At 44.9% G+C, this 17979-nt stretch overlaps 1 protein-coding gene and 1 pseudogene across 1 annotated transcript; both read left to right on the top strand.

The window, feature by feature from the left end:
• The first annotated feature begins 1294 nt into the window (after positions 1–1294).
• Positions 1295–1885, top strand: LOC116640507 (annotated as a pseudogene).
• A 5312-nt stretch (positions 1886–7197) lies between these two features.
• On the top strand, positions 7198–17561 carry PATL2 (PAT1 homolog 2). The gene is made up of 15 exons (XM_032417557.1): positions 7198–7240; positions 7829–8055; positions 8917–8997; positions 9698–9840; positions 10364–10432; positions 10650–10791; positions 12078–12198; positions 12299–12396; positions 12811–12864; positions 12963–13096; positions 13239–13398; positions 13883–14023; positions 14837–14934; positions 15495–15644; positions 17387–17561. The coding sequence occupies exons 1-15, from the start codon at positions 7198–7200 to the stop codon at positions 17559–17561; spliced, it is 1836 nt and encodes a 611-aa protein (XP_032273448.1).
• The last annotated feature ends 418 nt before the right edge of the window (positions 17562–17979 follow it).

Here is a 17979-nt window from a genome sequence, read left to right as displayed (position 1 = left end):
ATATATCCATATTTCAATAATAATAGAGATCTATGTAGTTTTTTCAGGCTTTCATAATACAGTTGCCCCTTGCACAGCATGGGGATTATAGGCAACCCCCCCTCCCCCCGCCGGCCCGTGCAGTTGAAAATCTGCATATAACTTTGATTCCTCAAAAGGTTAACCACTAATGACCTACTGTTGACTGGAAGCCTTACCAATAATATAAACATTCAATTAACACATATTTTGTATATGCATTATATACTATATTCTTACAATAAAGCTAAGAGAAAAGAAAATATTAAGAACATCATAAGGAAAACACATTTACAGCACTGTACTGTATTTATGGGAGAAAAAAAATCCACCTATAGGTGGATCCACATGCTTCAAACCCACGTTGTTCAAGAGTCAACTGTATTTCATGACATGAATATACCATACTTTTTTACCCAATCCTGTATTGGGGACATTTCCAGTTTTTTCCTATTATACCACATCCTCTACACTGAAATTGCCCTCCGTAGACTTTGTACGAGGTTACACTCCACTGCCCAATAGAAAGAGTGCTCATCTTCTCACATTCTTCCCTAAGCTGGTCATTATCATTGAAAAATTGCATCTCCTTGTTTGACTTCATATATTTTTTAAAGATTTATTTATTTTAGAGAGCATTCGAGAGAGAGAGAGAGAGAGAGTGTGTGTGTGTGTGTGCTTGAGTGGGGGGAAGGGCAGAGGGACAGAATCATCAAGCCAACTCCCCACTGAGGGCAGAGACCAAGGCAGGGCTCCATTTTATGACCCATGAGATAATGACCTGAGGTGAAATCAGGAGTCGGTTCCAATTCCGTGACCAATAGAGCCACCCAGGCCCCCTTGACTTCATATTTTTAAAAGGCAGTTAGGTTGAACAGTTCTTCACATATTTGCTTGTTACATGTGTTTCCTGTTCAGTGAGTCTCCTATTCATGATTCCCTCAGCCAAAATCCCTAGGCACTGGGAACAACACTGGCTAATGCAGCAGAGGAGTGTGCCTAAAGGGTATTTGTTAGGCAAATGTTACCTATGGCTAGGTGAAAGATAGAAGTTAATTTTTTCATCCTCTCAACTTGTTTTTGTTTTTCAAAATAAAATGTTAGAAGGAAGAGAGCCCGGAGTGGGAAAAGGCGGGGGAGGGTTGGGAAAGTGACTGCAGTCCATCCTAGATCCCTCCTTTTCCCAGATTCTGCTCCCAGCTCTGAGGACAACTGCCACTCTTGCCTGGAGGTTCTCAGCCATCTTGAATGAGTCTACCTCTTCCAGCCCCACAGCATGGGTGACAAGAGCCAGGCTGCTCCTGGGGCAGCCTCAGCCCTCCAGGACAGTGACTTCCATCAGGCCATGTCCCTGATGGCCTTGCTGGAGATCAACTATCAAGTTTCAGACCAAGTAGGATAGTATATTGATTTTCATCTTGCCTCTGAGGGAAATAAAACCTCAGTTTTTGAATAGAAAAAAATCAGGTGAAGTACACACGATGGAAACTGACATTGGTGACTGTCTATTCAGCACCATTTCTGAAAGGTGACTTTCTCGGAATTAATGCTGGATAGCATGGGAAGACATGGGCAAGAATAAGAGGGAATGTATTATAGGCACAGATGTGTTGGATCTGAAACCAGAAGGTCTAGAACCTGGAGGATCATGGAACCATCATCATAATCATCACCAAATCAGGGTTAAGTAGTCATATCCAAATTCTGCTTAGAGTATTTGAAGCTCATGATAGAAAGAAATATACAAGGAAGCAACTTTGATAGAGTTGATTTCTGGTCCACAAACAATTTGATGGTCAATGGTGTCACCCATTCAAGTTTTATGCTAAACCATCTGTTTGAAGATAAGTAGAAAAGTAGAACTTGAAACTCAAACTACTTAACTTTTAAAAAAGAGGCTGAGAAATGCAGTAAGTTGCACAGTCAAGATCAGTAACAGTCTCTTCCAACTTGCTTTCAGGCAGTCTTATGTGTGAAACAAATATAATTTAAATGTGAAAGGAAAGTATTTTTGTCTAATCATATTTATTCAGTTGTACTTAATTGTGTAACAGAAATATTTTGCAGACTTTATGTATAATTCAATGAAGCCCTATTAATAACTACATTTTCCTACGTTTGAAAAAAATTTTCAAATGTCACAGGTGGTTTAAATAAATGAACATTGAGCCTAAATGCAACACCAAACAATCTGTTTTAAAAAGTTTCTCTTGGGGCGCCTGGGTGGCTCAGTTGGTTCAGTGTCTGACTCGATTTCGACTCAGGTCATGATCTCAGGGTGGTGAGATCGAGCCCCATGTCGGGCTCCCCGCTGGGCATGGAGCCTGCTTAGGATTCTCTCTCCCTCTGCATCGTCATCCCCTGACCCTACCCCCGACCCCCACTTTCTCTCTCTCTCTCAAGAAAAAAAGTTTCTCTTAACCAGAAGTTTCCATGTAAATGTGGCAATTACTGATTAATCCCAGAAAGCTGACTTACCTGATTATGGATTGAATATAGATTTGGAAGACAAAGTCTCAACTTTGGTCTGCACATGCACCTCTCCTATAATGTAAATAGAAGCATAGTTTTGAGAAACAATAACATTTTTGAGATTTGTATATCCAAATATTATATTGCGATGTAAAATATAGGTAAAAACATAATAGTTTTATATACCTAGCCTATATTCCCCAGAGTTCATGGCTACGGACTGAATATTTGTGTCGTTCTCCCCCACCACATTCATACGTTGAAATCCCCTCCCAAGGTGATGGTATTAGGAGGAGGGAACTTTAGGAGGTGATTAGGTCATGAGGATGGATCCCTCATGAATGGGATTCCTGAATTTATAAAAGAGACCCTGAGGAGCTCCCTCACCCCTCCCTTTTACCATGTGAGGACACAGTGAGAAGGCACCATCTGTGAATAGAAAGTGGGCTCTCCCCAGACACTGAATCTGCCAGCACCTTGATCTTGGACTTTTAGCCTCTAAAACGGTGAAAAAAATTTTTCTGTTGTTTATAAGTGACCCAGTCTCTGGTATTTTGTTATAGCAGCTCAAATGGACTAAGACAAAGTCATACTTTTCTTATTTAAATTAGGACAATTTTTTTTTTTTTAAGAAGAAGTGAATAATATGGTCAAAGATTTCTCAGTCTCAGGGTGCCTGGGTCACTCAGTCGGTTAAGGGTCTGCCTTGGGCTCAGGTCATGATCTCGGGGTCCTGAGATCAAGCCCAGTATCAGGCTCCATGCTGGGGTGCCTCTCCCCCCCACCCCTGGCTTGTGCTCTCTCTCTCTCAAATAAATAAATAAAATCTTAAAAAAAAAAAAAAGATTTCTCAGTCTCAATAAGGATATAGATTTCTGTGTTAACAGACATTCAGCACTTAGCCAAAGTATAGGATTTTAAAAGAAATGTGAGAGAAATTAGGAATCTTATTTTTATATTATCCATCAACGGTGTTATGTTAATTTTGACATGGTTGCTGTTTGGATAATATGGATTATCAGGAGTTGTGAAGGAAGTATTGCTAAAAGGACCTGGACTTAACATAAATATCTCCTTTCCTGAGCCCTCAAAATCTTCAGAAACAATAAAAAGAATCTTCATCTAAAAGTTCTTTTAAATAGTTTTTAAAGGTAAATTTCAAATTGCCAGATCAAAATAAAGTTATTCTGTTTGCTTTTACGGTTTTTTGTTTTCTTTTGTTTTGTTTGACATTTGGGAGCCTTACATTTTTATGTAGGCAAATTTATCAGTCACCTTTCATGGCTTATGGATTTGGGATCATGGTTAGAAGGACCTTCTCTACATTTTTTTAAAAATTCACACTTTCTTTGAGTATTTTTGAGGTTTAATTTTTAAAAAAATATTTAAATCCTTGCTCTGTAAGAATTTATGCTGGCATAAATGTGTCTTCAGTATAGAAGTTTTTACTTTTTTAGTGAAATCTTTATATCTTTTATGATTTTTGGTGTAGGTATTATGAGGTTTGTTTTCTAGAATGACATTTCTTGGGAACAATGTGGAGAGTGGGCTGGAGTAGGACACACCCATGTGGCAGGCTAGAAACTCCATCTGAGGAAGTCTCCAAGGGGAAGGACTGTTTTTCATTTCAGTTCAGCTCAATTAACATTTACTGAGAACCTACTCTGTTGCAGTTACCGTGTTAAGTGCTGGAAGCACAAAGATGAAGAAGACATATATCTGTTCTCAAGTGGGGGTGACAAATACAGACACAGAATTACAAGTCAGTGGCAGGTACAATGAGAAAATAGTGTAAGGACCAATGAGTGCCCCTAAGATGGGCACCTCATGTAGCCTGGAAGAGAGGAGGGTATCTGAGAATGCTTCCTGGAGGAAGTGAAGCCTGAGCTAACTTTTCCCCCCATTTGTATATTTAGAAAATTCAAATAAGACAATTTAATAAAGCATCTGAAATCACCCTCCAATTAAAATAACTTCCTCTGCAAATTCATTTTGCTTGTGAGACACAATGAAGAGCACATTACTTGCTAAGATACACATTTAATATCACTGAAAAGAAAGACAGAAAGAATTGGGACAGGGAGCTGCCTTGATCAACAATCGAATACAACTCCCAGGCCAAAGGAGAGAGGCCCCCAGGCCAGAGTCATCCTGGTGCACACTGATTAAGAGAGAGGGCTCCATCAGAATTCCACTCTCCCCCCACAGCCAAATGTAGCTCACAAGTTCTGAAACCCAAACTAGAAGGCAGGGAACTGGAAGACTGGAGGCTGGAGAGGCAGATTTTAAGGATCTAATGCCTTCTCTAATGGACAGGAGATAAAAACCACTGAGGTGCTTAATTGGAAAGTGTCAGATCTGACGAAAAGACTTAGAAATCATCCACGTGTGCTAAGTAGGAAGCCGTGAGTGGGTGAGATTGCCCAGGGATACCAAGGTGCAAAGGACTGAATTTTTGGAGGGATTCTCGATCCCTTTGAGAATGTGATGAGAGCTCTGAACTGTCTCTCCAGAAAAATGCATGTTAAAGATCACACAAACATACACAATTTCTGGGGACTGTCCAATTAAGAATATTCGACGTAGAGGGGAAAGAGAAAAGGCATGAAGAAGAGGATTTGGATGATGATGAAGAGAACAAGAAAGAGACCAAAGAAAGATGACCCAAAACGTACAAGAAGAACCAGGAGAGTGAAGTGATGGGAAACTGCGGGAGAACAGAGACGTGTGGAGAGCATGGGCAACAGTTTCAAATGCTGTAGACTTGAACTAAGGTAAGAACTGAAACATGTCTTTTGCACTTACAGTTAAGCAATCATTGGTAACTGTGAATAGTTTCTGAGGGGTGATGGGTAATGGTAGTTCCAGATTTGTTTTAATCCAAGAAGTGTTTAGGGGTGGCATCTGGGTATAAGTGAGGGTAGGGGGTTTGTCTTGAGAGTGTGTTTGCAGAGTACGAACATATGGTTGAAAATTGTCAGCTGTCCGTAGAAAGGGTTGAGGAGCTTGTGGAATTGTTCATCTGTCCCCTGGTGCCCTCATTAGGATGGAGTCAAAAGCCAGAGAGCAATGGTTGAAGGAATGATGTGAGTTGAGGAAGTGGAGAAATTTGGTTCATTGGTAAGAGAGAGATAAAGGGCAGTTAAAATGAGAAACAAAAACAAGGAAGGGATTTTGTTTCTAAGAATGAACACGTCCTGATATTTTTACGCTGTGAATGCAGCGAGTGGCTCTTCCTAAGACCTGGTCTCTACAACAATCTAATAAATCACTTCTGGAACACTGAAATTCACCACTTGGTCCTTTTATTAATAATACCAAAGTGAGCGATTAGGAAATTCTTGAGAAAAACAGCTGAATGACATCACCAAAAAAGATCTGAACCCAATTCAGATATTTGAAAAGTTTTTCAGTAACTTAAGCTACTTAATTCCCCCCCGCCCCGCACTCATATCATTCTGACATACAGCAAAACTTTTGAAACAAAATTTTTCTTTAGAGGCACCAAGAACCACAATCCTATAACCATGACAATAGGGCCCTAACTAGCATTTTTGATATAGAGAAATTAGCTTCATTTTAATCTTTATTCAGAAATTCTACAAAGTCATGTGGGGTTCATTTAAACACAGGATGCGGGTGCAGAACCCAGGATCACTCAGGGATTAGCTGCGGCTCAGGTGGGTCTTAGGTTTTTGCCTACCAGCTGTACCCATGTTCTTGCCTTTGTTGTTGTCTTGTTTTCTTTTCACTCCTGAGCTTTTGAACCAGTTTTCCATTACAGTAGCCGAGAAGATATAAGATCGTGTAACTCATGCAAAAGTGTTTTAGCCTTGAAGATCTGGCTTCTAAATTCACAGGGGCCCCTGATCATCAGTTAGAACTGGGTGGCAGACCTAACTAATGGAACCCAGTGAAGGGCAAGCATCCCCAGGTGCACTGCCCAAGTGCTGAGATCTTGGTTGCTAGCAAATCTCAGGATCCGCCCAGGGCTTTCCTATCCTATTGTGATGGAGCAAAACCTAGGGATTGAAGGGGACATAACTTCATAAAGCTCCTAGGAAGGGTGTGGAAAATAGGGGTCTTTTAAAAAAAAATCTGCTCCCAAATATCAATCCCCATAAACTGTACCCACAACCTTGGGGGCTTAAAAATGCAGTTTATTTCTCTTACCCTCTCAAGAGTTGTCTTTATCGTCAGATTATATTCTCATATTTCTATCAAGACACAGCAGCTGGGGGATGCTGGCCCTTTAAGGGGGTAGCAGGGGAGGGGCTGGGACTCTTAAAGCCAGGGGCAGCAAACCAGCCCTGGTCTAGGCTAAGCTAAACTAAGCAGAAAGGACTGCAACAGTCAGGCGGTGGGTGTCCAAGGCAGCTGGTGTTGAGGGGCAGTGTGTATCTGTGTGGAAGTGCTTCTCCAACTCCAAGCTCTGTCCCTCATTTCTGTCCCTTGGCAGGACAGCTCCCTGCAGCTGGGCTGGTGAGGGCAGAGGGTGGGGCTTAGGGCAGTCCCAGAGCCCAGGGTCCTGCTCCTCGAGAAGAGACGCTGGGCCACTACTCCTCTGGCTACCTTGCTAGGGGGAGATCATGGCTTTTTAGGGTGCCATGCCATCCTTACTGAGGAGGAGGGTGTCTCTGGGTTTCTTCCCTGTCTCAGGTTTACCTTCCAGAGGCTGACAGTGTTTTCTTACCAGAGGAAACAGACATGGTGGAGGCCTGCCAGCCTGCAAAGATGAAAGGTCTTGAAGGTATTGCTCAGTAGGCTGTGGAATCTGGATGAAAAGCCTTGGGGTGCAGAGACTTACTGGTATGGTTCAGTGGACAGATGTGGGCCCGGGTGTCCAGAATACTGGGAGTGACTTCCAAACTCTTCAACTTGCTAGCTACATCACACTGGTGACTGAGGTCCCTTTTCTGGGCCCTATTTTCCTACCCGTGATGGGGAAAGGCTCACTACCAGCCTTGCAGGACTGCTCAGAGAGTTAAGTGGACACATACATGTGACGTATCTGGCGCACAGTAGGCTTCAATTGCAGTGAGTCCTGGCACCTGGAACTTGATTGGTTAAGGAGGCACTGAGAGGGCTGTTAGGTGGGGGAGAGTGGGTAGAGAAGCCCAGGGTGGTACTAATGAGGAAATTGAAGAGATGTGGAAGGCAAAGGTGTTTGCCTGCCAAGTGCCATTTGCTCTAGTCGGGGGGTGGGGGTTACTAGTAGCAAGGGGTGGGGACTGTTTGAAGGTGGTGTGGAGATGACTTTTGAACAGAAGTGTTACTGAGAAGCAGCCTCTCTAGACGAGACTCCTCACACCTGAGTCCCCATCTACTCCCTCCTCAGGCCCCTACTTAAACCAAGACCCAAGCAAGCCCTGTAACTCCTCGGCTCCTGAGGAGGAGCTGGTGTCTGTCTCCCAGTTGGAGGAGGAGGAGGAGCAAGAGGAGGAGGAGGAGGATCTGGATCCAGATCTAGCCCCAGAGCCAGAGGAGGAGGAGGAAGAAGAGGTGGAGGAGAAAGAGCATGATCTCGGGGATCCAGCTGTCCTCAGTGCTATGCATAACACCCAGGTACTAGGGCAGGAGGGGGTGGGGGGACAGTTGGCGGGAACACACTGCAGCTCACAGACCTTCTCTTCTCCACTCCTTTCTAGTCCGTCGCCTTAACCATTGGGCCATGACTACACGTCCTCCACACCTGTCTCAGATAGGTTCTGGGTTAACACTTTCTATTTCAGGCTTGAACCTGAGTAGGGACTCTTTCCTTCCTTCCCTCTTTCTTCCTATCTCTCACTTAGTTTCTGATGCTGTCTTCACCTCACAAACCAGGTCCTAGCAGGGTTGTGCATAGCCCATAGGTGCTGGTTGAACTCCTGGGACTGAAGGTGAGTCATCCTTGGTCCTGGGCCCCTGTGTCTCAGCAGTTCATGCCTGGTATTTAGTCCCTTGGATTCCCACAACCAGTGGAGAGAGACAAGGATTCCTATATAGAAATGAAATCATGGGGTGCCTGGGTGGCTCAGTTGGTAAACGTCTGCCTTGGGCTCAGATCTTGATTCCAGGGTCCTGGGATTGAGCCCCACGTCTGTCACTCAGGCTCCCTGCTCAGCGGGGAGGCTGCTTCTCCCTCTCCCTCAGCCTGCTGCCCCCCTGCTTGTGCTCTCTGTCAAACAAACAAACAACCTTAAAAAAAGAAATGAAATCACTCAGTCTCCCTCAACCTATTCCTGAGATACCAGTCTTGCTTCCCCTCAGAGGAAGCAGGGAGGTCCTGACCCAGTTGATTTTTTATTACAAGGGAGGGCCAGGCTACCACTGTCTTGAATATTTGAAGTGGTTGGCCTTCCTGTACTCCGCACCCAAGGGACACTGATGACTGAAGAAGACACCTCAGGGGCTCATTCAAGCCTGTTTTCCTCCCTCCCATTCCAGAGAGGCCTTCTCAACTCCTCTAGAATCAAGGCCTCTGGTGTGCTGGGGATGTCCCCTGCTTCCTTGCACTTTCTGTGGCAGGTGAGTCACTTCAATCTCCATCCTGTGAGAAAGTAATGGTATGTGGAGAAGGAGCATGTGGAGTGTCCCTTTGTCTGCTCTTGACCTTGCTCTGGCGATGAAGCACCCCAAGTGAGGTGTAGGTATGGGAGGTGGGAGACACCCATAATGTAGTGACGCTTGGTAAATGACCAAGGTGGTCCTGGGACAACTGGCTGTCGGTATGAAAAGACAAACCAGAGCCCTACTTCCATCTCCCTACATTTCAGCAGATGAGCAGCATGGAGCTTAGGGCTAGAAAGAGCAGCTGCCCTTAATTAACTGTATCATGAGAACAGGAATTGCAGGAAATCCTGCAGGGAGAATGAGAAGATAATTGCAGCTCTGAGGAGGGCTTCAGAGGAGTCCACAAAGAGGCAGACAAGCATTGCCCCAGTGGCTGAAGGCACAAGAGCCTGAAAAAAAAGACTATCACAGAGAGAAGAGAGAGAGAGAGAGAGAGAGAAACAGGTGTTGACTCCTCAGACCGGAAAGGCACATGCCCCCACATTGTCAGGAACTGAAGAGCTGTTCTGAGGAGGTGACAAACTCTGTTGGGTGAGGTTCTTATGGGAGAAAAGGCAGGTGAGAATGTAAAGGTGGGAGGAGGCCCATGTGGCAAAGGAGCAGCATTCTGTTGGTGGAGCTGCCCTTTTCCCAGACCTCTGAATTCCATTCTCAGACGCTGGACTACCTCTCTCCAGTTCCTTTCCGGACTACCTTTCCCAGTGCCAGCTCTCCAGCACGGCACTTTGGACCTCGACTTCTCTCGCCAGACCCAACTCTCTTCTGCAGCCTGCCAACCTCCTGGCCCCCTAGTTTCAGGTACTGCCTTGGGACACCGGGCCCCCCAGCATCTCCCCCAGACTGAGCTCTTCTCTGGAGGTTTCAGGATGTAGTGGCTGAGGAGGGATGGGGGCCGCCTACCAGCTGCCACAGAAAAACACCTACAGAAACTTAGTCAGAGAAGTGTGCAGTGGAGCCCAGTCCCTTCTCCCCATAGAGAAGGAAGTGGAAGCCCAGGGGGACTAAAAAGAACTTACTTGAGGTTAGCTGGCATGGCAGAACTGAGATTAGGACTCAGAACTCCCAACAACCAGGCCAAATGGGTCTCTACTGTGTCAAGATTTCCTGCAGCCAAATTGCAGGAAAATCTATCCCAGAGGGGAATGTGAGCCCTGCTGAGCTGGGGTTGTGTTGTTTCCTGTGGCTGACTTTGGGGAGGCACACGGACAGGTAGGGTTGCCTTAGACGCCCAGCTGAGCTTACTAGAGGCTGACTGGTTGGAAGGGTAGGGAGCTGAGTGCTTTCTTTGACCCAGCCCAAGTTTCCTTCTAAGTCTTCCTAGTCATCTGACCCAGCTCCACCCTCAGCACCAACGGATCTTGCAGCTGCAGCAACACAGTCGAACACCAAGGTAAAGCCTAGATGAGCAGCAGGGTTGAGGGCAGCTCACTTGCATGCTGGGTATCCCCATGTGATTGGGTGTCTCCCCAAAGCCCCTGCACAAATAAGACTCTCCCCGTGTTGCCCACCTCTGTACTCTGTTCCATCCCGCCTTGCTCACCACTCCTTGGGAAGCTCACTGTGCGGGGGTGGGTAGGTCTCAAGGAATGTACCCTTCTGGCTTGAAGTCCCCCAGCCAAGAAGCCTTGGTCTCAGCAGCCAGACCCCTATGTTAACCTCATGACCCGAAAAGAGAAAGACTGGGTGATAAAAGTACAGATGGTTCAGCTGCAGAGTGAGAACCCCCACCTGGATGACTACTACTATCAGGTGAGCCCCAGGTGCTCTTCTGACCTTAGCATCAAATGGGCCTGGACTCCATGGGCCTTCTTGGATCATCTCTCCAGCTCTTAGGGGCCACGTCCAGTCAGGTGGGAGGGGCAATCACTACAGGATAGGGGCCATATTTCTAAAATTGACATCCCAAGATCCTTCCCCTCTATTCTGCTACACTTCAGACAAATGGGATTATTTACAATTCCCGCAAACACTGAGGTTTTGTCTTCATCCTTTGCCAAGAATTTCCCTTACTCGGCCTTGAAATATGGACTTTTCCACTTTTGTATTCTTCTGTGGGTCTTAGAAATGTTGTGTTATAAGTATTCATCTACTTTTTGCTTTTTTAGATAGGAAACACATGAATTTTATAAATAATGGGATTCAACTTGTTAAATTGAATAAATGCCGGCAGACGTTTTAACTCCTTACACTCTTCTCCCTGTCGTCCTTTTATTTGTGAGGCAAGCTTTGCTTATGGGTTTTTGGGTTGTCTAAGCTGTGTTCCACTTTGTTTTCAACATCCGTGAGCCCCCTACCAACGTTCCCACCTTTATCTCCTTCCTATTTAGACTAATTTCTTCCTCTCTTTCCACCATGCTTCAAAAACCCTTTCTCCCCAGGTCACTGAAAGTGAAATATTTTTACACTCTTGATTTTTTGGCACTGCTCTTAAATGAAGGAGCTTTATTTAAATCCTTGTTTGACTCAGTAGTTTTATTTTAGCTTGGGATTTTACAGATTTCTTTAAGAAGCCCTTAGAGCTGCTGAGCCATTCTTCAGAAGCCTAAAACTGGCCTAGAGTGCTATTAGCTACTGGCCAATTGACAGTAGTAGTATCTCTGTACTGCAAGCTGCTGATGGTCTTCCTGCCATCAGATAACTCTGATTTTTGGAAAGCACAGGTAGGATCACAAAACTAAAAGGGGGAACAGGGAGGAAAGGTGTGCAGTGTGTATCCAAGGAAGAAGGAATTCAAGAAGGTTGCAGATGCTGACATGGGTTTGCTTCCTGGCTCTCCACTCGGCTCTCTGCCTTTTCATCAGATCTGGTGGTGGTGTCTAGCTCTTCAAGTACTCGGTACGGAGACCCCCAAGCCAGATGTCGTGAGGCCCGGGGTACTCAAGGTGCTTCAGAGTGGTTGGCAGAAGGGCCTAAGGGGCCAGGATCCTTTCTGGAATGAATGCTGTAGGAAAGGGTGTATTAAGAAGTTGCACTTGAGAACTTTAATTCTAAGTTCAGAAGATGAGGATACATTTTTCTATCCCATGGACTCTCAGGAATATTATCAGAAACTAGAGAAGAAGCAGACAGATGAAGAGCTACTTGGGCGAAGGAGCAAGGTTGAATCTCTCAAGCTGGTAACACCTTACATTCAGAAGGCAGAGGCTTATGAGTCAGGTAGGACCAGGGCTGACCTGCTGGGTTGGGATGGACATCTGGATGGACTGAGTGTGGAAAGGGGAGGGGAACATGCTTGTCCTGACTTCTTTTTGTGCAGTGGTTCGAATCGAGGGTTCCCTGGGCCAGGTAGCTGTATCGACGTGTTTTAGCCCTCGCCGAGCTATTGATGCTGTGCCCCATGGATCCCAAGAGCAGGTAGAAATGCTATCTTCCCACAACCTTTTTTTTTTTTTTAAGATTTGATCTATTTATTTGTTCGGGAGAGAGAGAGCGAGCACAAGCAGGGTGAGCAGCAAAGAGAGGCAGAAGCAGGCTCCCTGGTGAGCAAGGAGTCCGACGCAGGACTCGATCCTGGGATCATGACGCGAGCTGAAGGCAGACACTTAACCGACTGAGCCACCCAGATGTCCCTCCCACAACCCTTTTTATCTCCCCTGTTTTGGAGAAAGGACAGGGGCACTCTCTTGCTTGAGATCAGATTGTGACTTAAGAGTGAGAACGAAGTGTGGTCAGACTTTGTGTTAGCCTTTCCTGCTCCATTCCTGGCTCACCCGAGGCCTGGTGCTACTGCTATAAAGGTGTGGCTGACAGCCTGGGATTCTCTCCTAGGAGCTAGGAGCTGCAAGCAGTCAGAGGCTTCAGGTATTGTCCCGGATTGAGAAGGTGAGATATCAACTCCTTAAGGATGAGTTCCTAATTTACCCTTGGAAATGGAATGTTGCTCAAATTGACCTCTTCTTTTCCCACCTTCGAATTCCCAGATGTTTCTTCAGTTACTAGAGATAGAGGAGGCCCAGAAGGATGGGCCACCACAGCCCTGCTACTCTGAACAGCAGAGCAACCAGGTCGAGAAGCTCTTCCAGGCCTTAAAGACCCAGGAGCAGAATAATCTGGAGTGAGTGTGGGAGGGTCACACCTCCAGCCCAGGAAGGGAAAGATGAGCAAACACATGAGCTTTCCTTCTGCCCCTCCTTTCTGGCATGTAGCCAGAGCCCTCTATGCAGAGCCCTGAAAATGTTCTCCTTTCTCACATGTAGGGAGGCAGCAGATGGCTTCCTGCAGGTGCTCTCCGTGAGGAAGGGGAAAGCTCTAGTGGCAAGGCTGCTCCCTTTCCTGCCCCAGGATCGAGCTGTTAGCCTTCTTCTGGCTATCACCCACCATTTGCCCCTCCTAGTCAGGAGGGATGTAGCTGATCAGGTACTGTGGCATTGAGGAGAGAAGAGGATGGGTTAGGGACCCCTCCTCTCCATTCTGTCCCCCACCCCCAGAGATGCCCAAGAAAGTGTTGGGCAGGGAGAGGTACCAAACCTGACACCCTCAGTTGAGGAGGTTACAGAACCAACTACTATAGTAACAACTGATCATCTTGAGGTACAATGACCAAAAAACACAGGCATGTGGTTGCACAGGTGTGAGTGGGCTGTGGAGGTTTGAGAAGATAAAGACTCCTTGAGAAGTGTTGAGCCCCATATCTACCCTTCTTAGGGAAGGCCTCCTAGATAAGTGTGTATTGAAGGACCAGTATTAAGGTTGGAGAGACCTGAATGGTGATAGGCTTAGTTAAGTAACCTGACCAGGAAAGTACCAAAAACAGGTCATCAAGAAAAGGGGGTAGAGGCAAAGTAGGAGGAGGTGAAGTTGTAGTGGAGTCTGAGAGAGGCACTTACTGACCTTCTTGCAGGCTCTACAAATGTTATTCAAGCCTCTGGGCAAATGTATCCATCACTTGACCTTCCATGAACTCCTCCAAGGACTTCAGGGACTCATGCTGTTTCCACCTGGCTCCTCAGAGCGGCCGATCACTCTGGTGCTTCAGAACCAGGTAGCATAGTGGGGAGGCTTTTCTCTTTCCACAGATGGCCTCCAGTTGGTATCCCTGGCAAGGAATAAGCAAAGAAATGTTACCTCTCCATCTTCTCTGCAGTGCTTCTCCATGTCTAGTGAGCACTAGAATCACCTGGAGAGTTCCTTGGTCACACTCCGAGAGAGTCTCATTTAGTAGACCTGGGGTGTGGCCCATGCATTTGCTTTTCTAAAAGCCTCCCTGAGGATGGTCCTGATGGGGACCTCTCGAGCAGAGGTCACCAAACTTTTTTGATGGTGTATCCCTCTTAGTAAAAAGTTCTGAACCCTATCACCCATGTGTTTGTCTAGAAGTCCTATACATATAACACTACACTAAATACATAATAAATACAAGATAGAAAATTTTAAATGCAGAGACTTTAGACGTGAAAGTTCTGATATCTTTTAATACCCCAATGGATTATTTTGTGAACCCCTTTCTGAAGATCTTTGCTTAAAAGCAAAGCTGCTTTCAGTGGGGTCCACAAACTACTTGCATCAGATTCCTGAGTCTATTCCTCATCTATAGACGGACTCCTGAGAGTAAGACCCACAAGTGTGCATTTAATCAACTCTCCACAAGGATCTTTTGGAAAGTTCAGAGCAGTGATTTCCTTTGAAAGGTCTGAGCGTTCTTTGGCCAGTCATTGTAAAATCTGACAGTTTGACCAGTGTTGAACTCCATTTTTACATGGGAACCTGCCCTTTTAGTTGGGAAAATAGCAGAGCCAGGAAAGCACTGAATGCCTCTGGTGAACTCCTTTTACCTTGCATACTGTCTCACTTGCAGTTTGGAATATCTTTGCTCTATGCCCTACTGAGTCATGGGGAGCAGCTGGTATCTCTGGAGTCTTCCCTCGAGGAGCCCTACAGTGATCATACAGCTTGGTAAGATCTTAAAGGCCTTGTAAATATACTATTTCAGTGCCCCTGGCATGTATAGGCTGAGCCAGGTGAGATATTACCTGAGTAGTATATTCAAGTATTGGGAAGGAAGTTGGACAGAGAAGAGAAAAATATCAGAGTTACAACTGTTCTCCCTTTTCATTTTTTTTCCTTTTTCTATAGTGCCCTAGAGTGCTGGTTCCCCATGGAAGGCAGTAAAACAATGATTAAGGGGACAAGGTTTAGGGTCAAACAGACCTAAGTTGGAATTCTGCCTTTGTCACTTACCAGCACTGCAACTTGCAGATATGTTACTTCCCTTCTTTAAGCCTGTTACTTCATTTATAACCTAGGGATAATGATAATAACCAGAGTTCTTAAGGAGGATATGTAAAACACTAAGCATTGCCTGGCACATACAAAATATGCAAACGTTCTCTTAACTGTTACAAGCACAGAGGGTGATAGTGGTGGTGGTAAAATAATTAGGAACCTTGGCCTTAAGTCTATTTCCTGCATAGATACAAAGACTCTGATGTTTTTCTGTCTTCTCTGTCCTCCAGGACTGACATGGTGGTTCTGATTGCCTGGGAGATAGCCCAAATGCCAACAGCCTCTCTGGCAGAACCCCTAGCCTTCCCCAGCAACCTTCTTCCTCTGTTCTGTCACCATGTGGACAAACCATTGGTACAGCACCTAGAGGCTAGGATGGAGTAAGCGATGGCAGAAACGAGGTCATAGCCCCTTGTTCAACACTATCTAAGTTCTGTCATTTAGTTCTTTTAACCCAAGAGTATGGAGGATAACTTGTATTTAGAAGTAGTTTTAGACACTCTAACATTTACCCAGTAACCAGTCTGCCCGGGTTAGGATCCTGAAGCCTATTTCTTCAGCCAAACCTTTTAATTTATTCCCAGATGCTTTGCTCATTTATCATGCCAAGCTACTTAAGGGCAAGGATTTATATGAGAAGCTGAATTGTTAATTGTTAATTCAAGAAATATTTGAGGGACAACTAATCTAAGACAAAAGCATGAGCAACAGGAAGGTCACTTCTGTCCTCAGAATTTACCAGCTGCTGGAAGGGGTCAGATAGTAATCAAGTCACACACATACTTTAGAAAATAGACTTGTTTACAGTTAAAAATCTGTTCTTTGTAGGCTTGCTTGGGTCTACTGATCCAGTTGTTCTGAAATATGTATACATGGGAAAAGTTTAATCATCAGATACTACCTGTATGGGCTAGGTCTACAGGATCCAGAGGGTCTGAGGACATTTCTTATGCCTTGATATATTGGAAGATTTCACCCAAAACATTTTCTTATGTTCTCCTTAAAACCTGAAGATATGCCTAAAAGGGCATGACATAATAAGGTATAATTAAAGAGATAATAAAATGATGTGTTGAAACTTGTCATAAGTTAGGAGATATAATGAAAGTCATTTTCTTATGTGTGAATGCCCCCAAAATGCCCTTAATAAAAGGGACAAGGCCTTGTTATGTCTAACAAAAGTATGACCTTGGAAATTTCTTCACTGCTGAACTTTTTTTTTTTATAAAGAGAGTAGCTAAGCTAATAGGGTTGGCTATAAATATCCCCCTTGGGATATGAAATGTTTGGTTTAAGTTGACAAACAAGGTCATGTATTCATCAATCCCTGGAGTCCCTTTTAGGAACCTGGCACGGTTTTAGGTGGTAGGGTAACAGTGAGCAGTGAAAACTCCCTATTCTTCTGAAGCTTACATTCTGGCTAGACAGGGACTGATGGAAAAGATCAAGTAGTGATAAATATCCTGGTGGAAACAAAACTGGGTGGGGAGTGACTGGAGTGTAATGGTCCAGGAAGTCCTGTTAATAGCAGTTACAATTAAGCTGAAAGTACTCCACGTAGAGGCACTAGTGAGCACAAAGGTGCCACGTCAGAATGAACTTAATGTATCTCCGGAACAGAAAGAAGGCAAGTGTGGCTGAAGTTTGCAGATAAGGTGAAAGGGTGTTGAGGTTGGAGAGAGGTAAATAGGGTTTAGATCTATAAGCCATGATTTAAAAATCGGGATTCTAACTAATGGGAAGTCAGAATTTTAAACGGGGATGTAATGTGATTTCCTTTTTAGAAGATCATTCTGACTGCTGCTTGTCAGAGGAACAAGGGAGAAAAGCAGAGAAAAATGTTCAGAGGTTTATTCCATCTGCTCAGGCAAGAATTGAAAAGCAGGGGTGAGGGAAAGCAGAGCAATTTAGAATAAGTCTTGGAACTAAGGGTTGACAGCCACCACCTTTATCCAGCCTATCGGCAATGTCTAAGAGGTCGGGGGGTGGTGGTGAGGCATTAAAAAAGAAGAGTCAAGTAAAAATTTTCTAAAGGGGAAGTAAAATTTGACAGTAGCGGTTGGTGTAGGTTGAGGGAGGATTTCTTTTGAGCGTGACATTACAGCATGTTCACATGCTAAAGCACCCCAGTAAAGGGAGAGAAAGAAATGCAGGAGAAAAAAGAATTTTACAAAGTCTCAGAACAAGAAGAGGATGTGAATCAAAGCACAAGTGGAGGGGTTGGCCTGTTGGTCACCTGTGTGACCCCAGCTGATTGTGGAAAAGAATGTGTTAAGAAAGATACTGATGTTTATTAGGAGAACTTCCTAAATTCCTCCTCCACTCTTCTTTCCTCACCCCCTCTGCTCCTCTCCAGCTCTGCTGAAGACCTTGGATCATACTTCCTTGAGAAGCCTAGTAATGAAACGGGAACTCTATCCGCACCACCCTTTAACTACCCTGTTTCCCTGCCCTTTACAAGGGATATTATTTGACTTCAACATTCAGGTCAACTCGTATGATGGATTGGTCCACACTACCAAAGACATGGTACCATTTGGGCCTGCAAACGGAAATAACAGCACACTAGGAAAAGCAAAAGGAGAGAGGCAGGAACCGGTTCCCATAGAGGGGAAGCATTTAGACTAAGAAAGCAGAGGGTAATGCCAGGGAGTGAGTAAAACTGCTACAGCGTGCCTGAAGCCGCTAAATTTGGCCCTTAACTCTTTCAAGGTA

The sequence above is a fragment of the Phoca vitulina genome, unplaced genomic scaffold (assembly GCF_004348235.1).
Source record: "Phoca vitulina isolate PV1807 unplaced genomic scaffold, GSC_HSeal_1.0 scaffold20, whole genome shotgun sequence".
Lineage (NCBI taxonomy): Eukaryota > Metazoa > Chordata > Mammalia > Carnivora > Phocidae > Phoca > Phoca vitulina.
The sequence above is the reverse complement of the archived record's forward strand: the minus strand, read 5'-3'. Positions and strand labels throughout refer to the sequence as shown.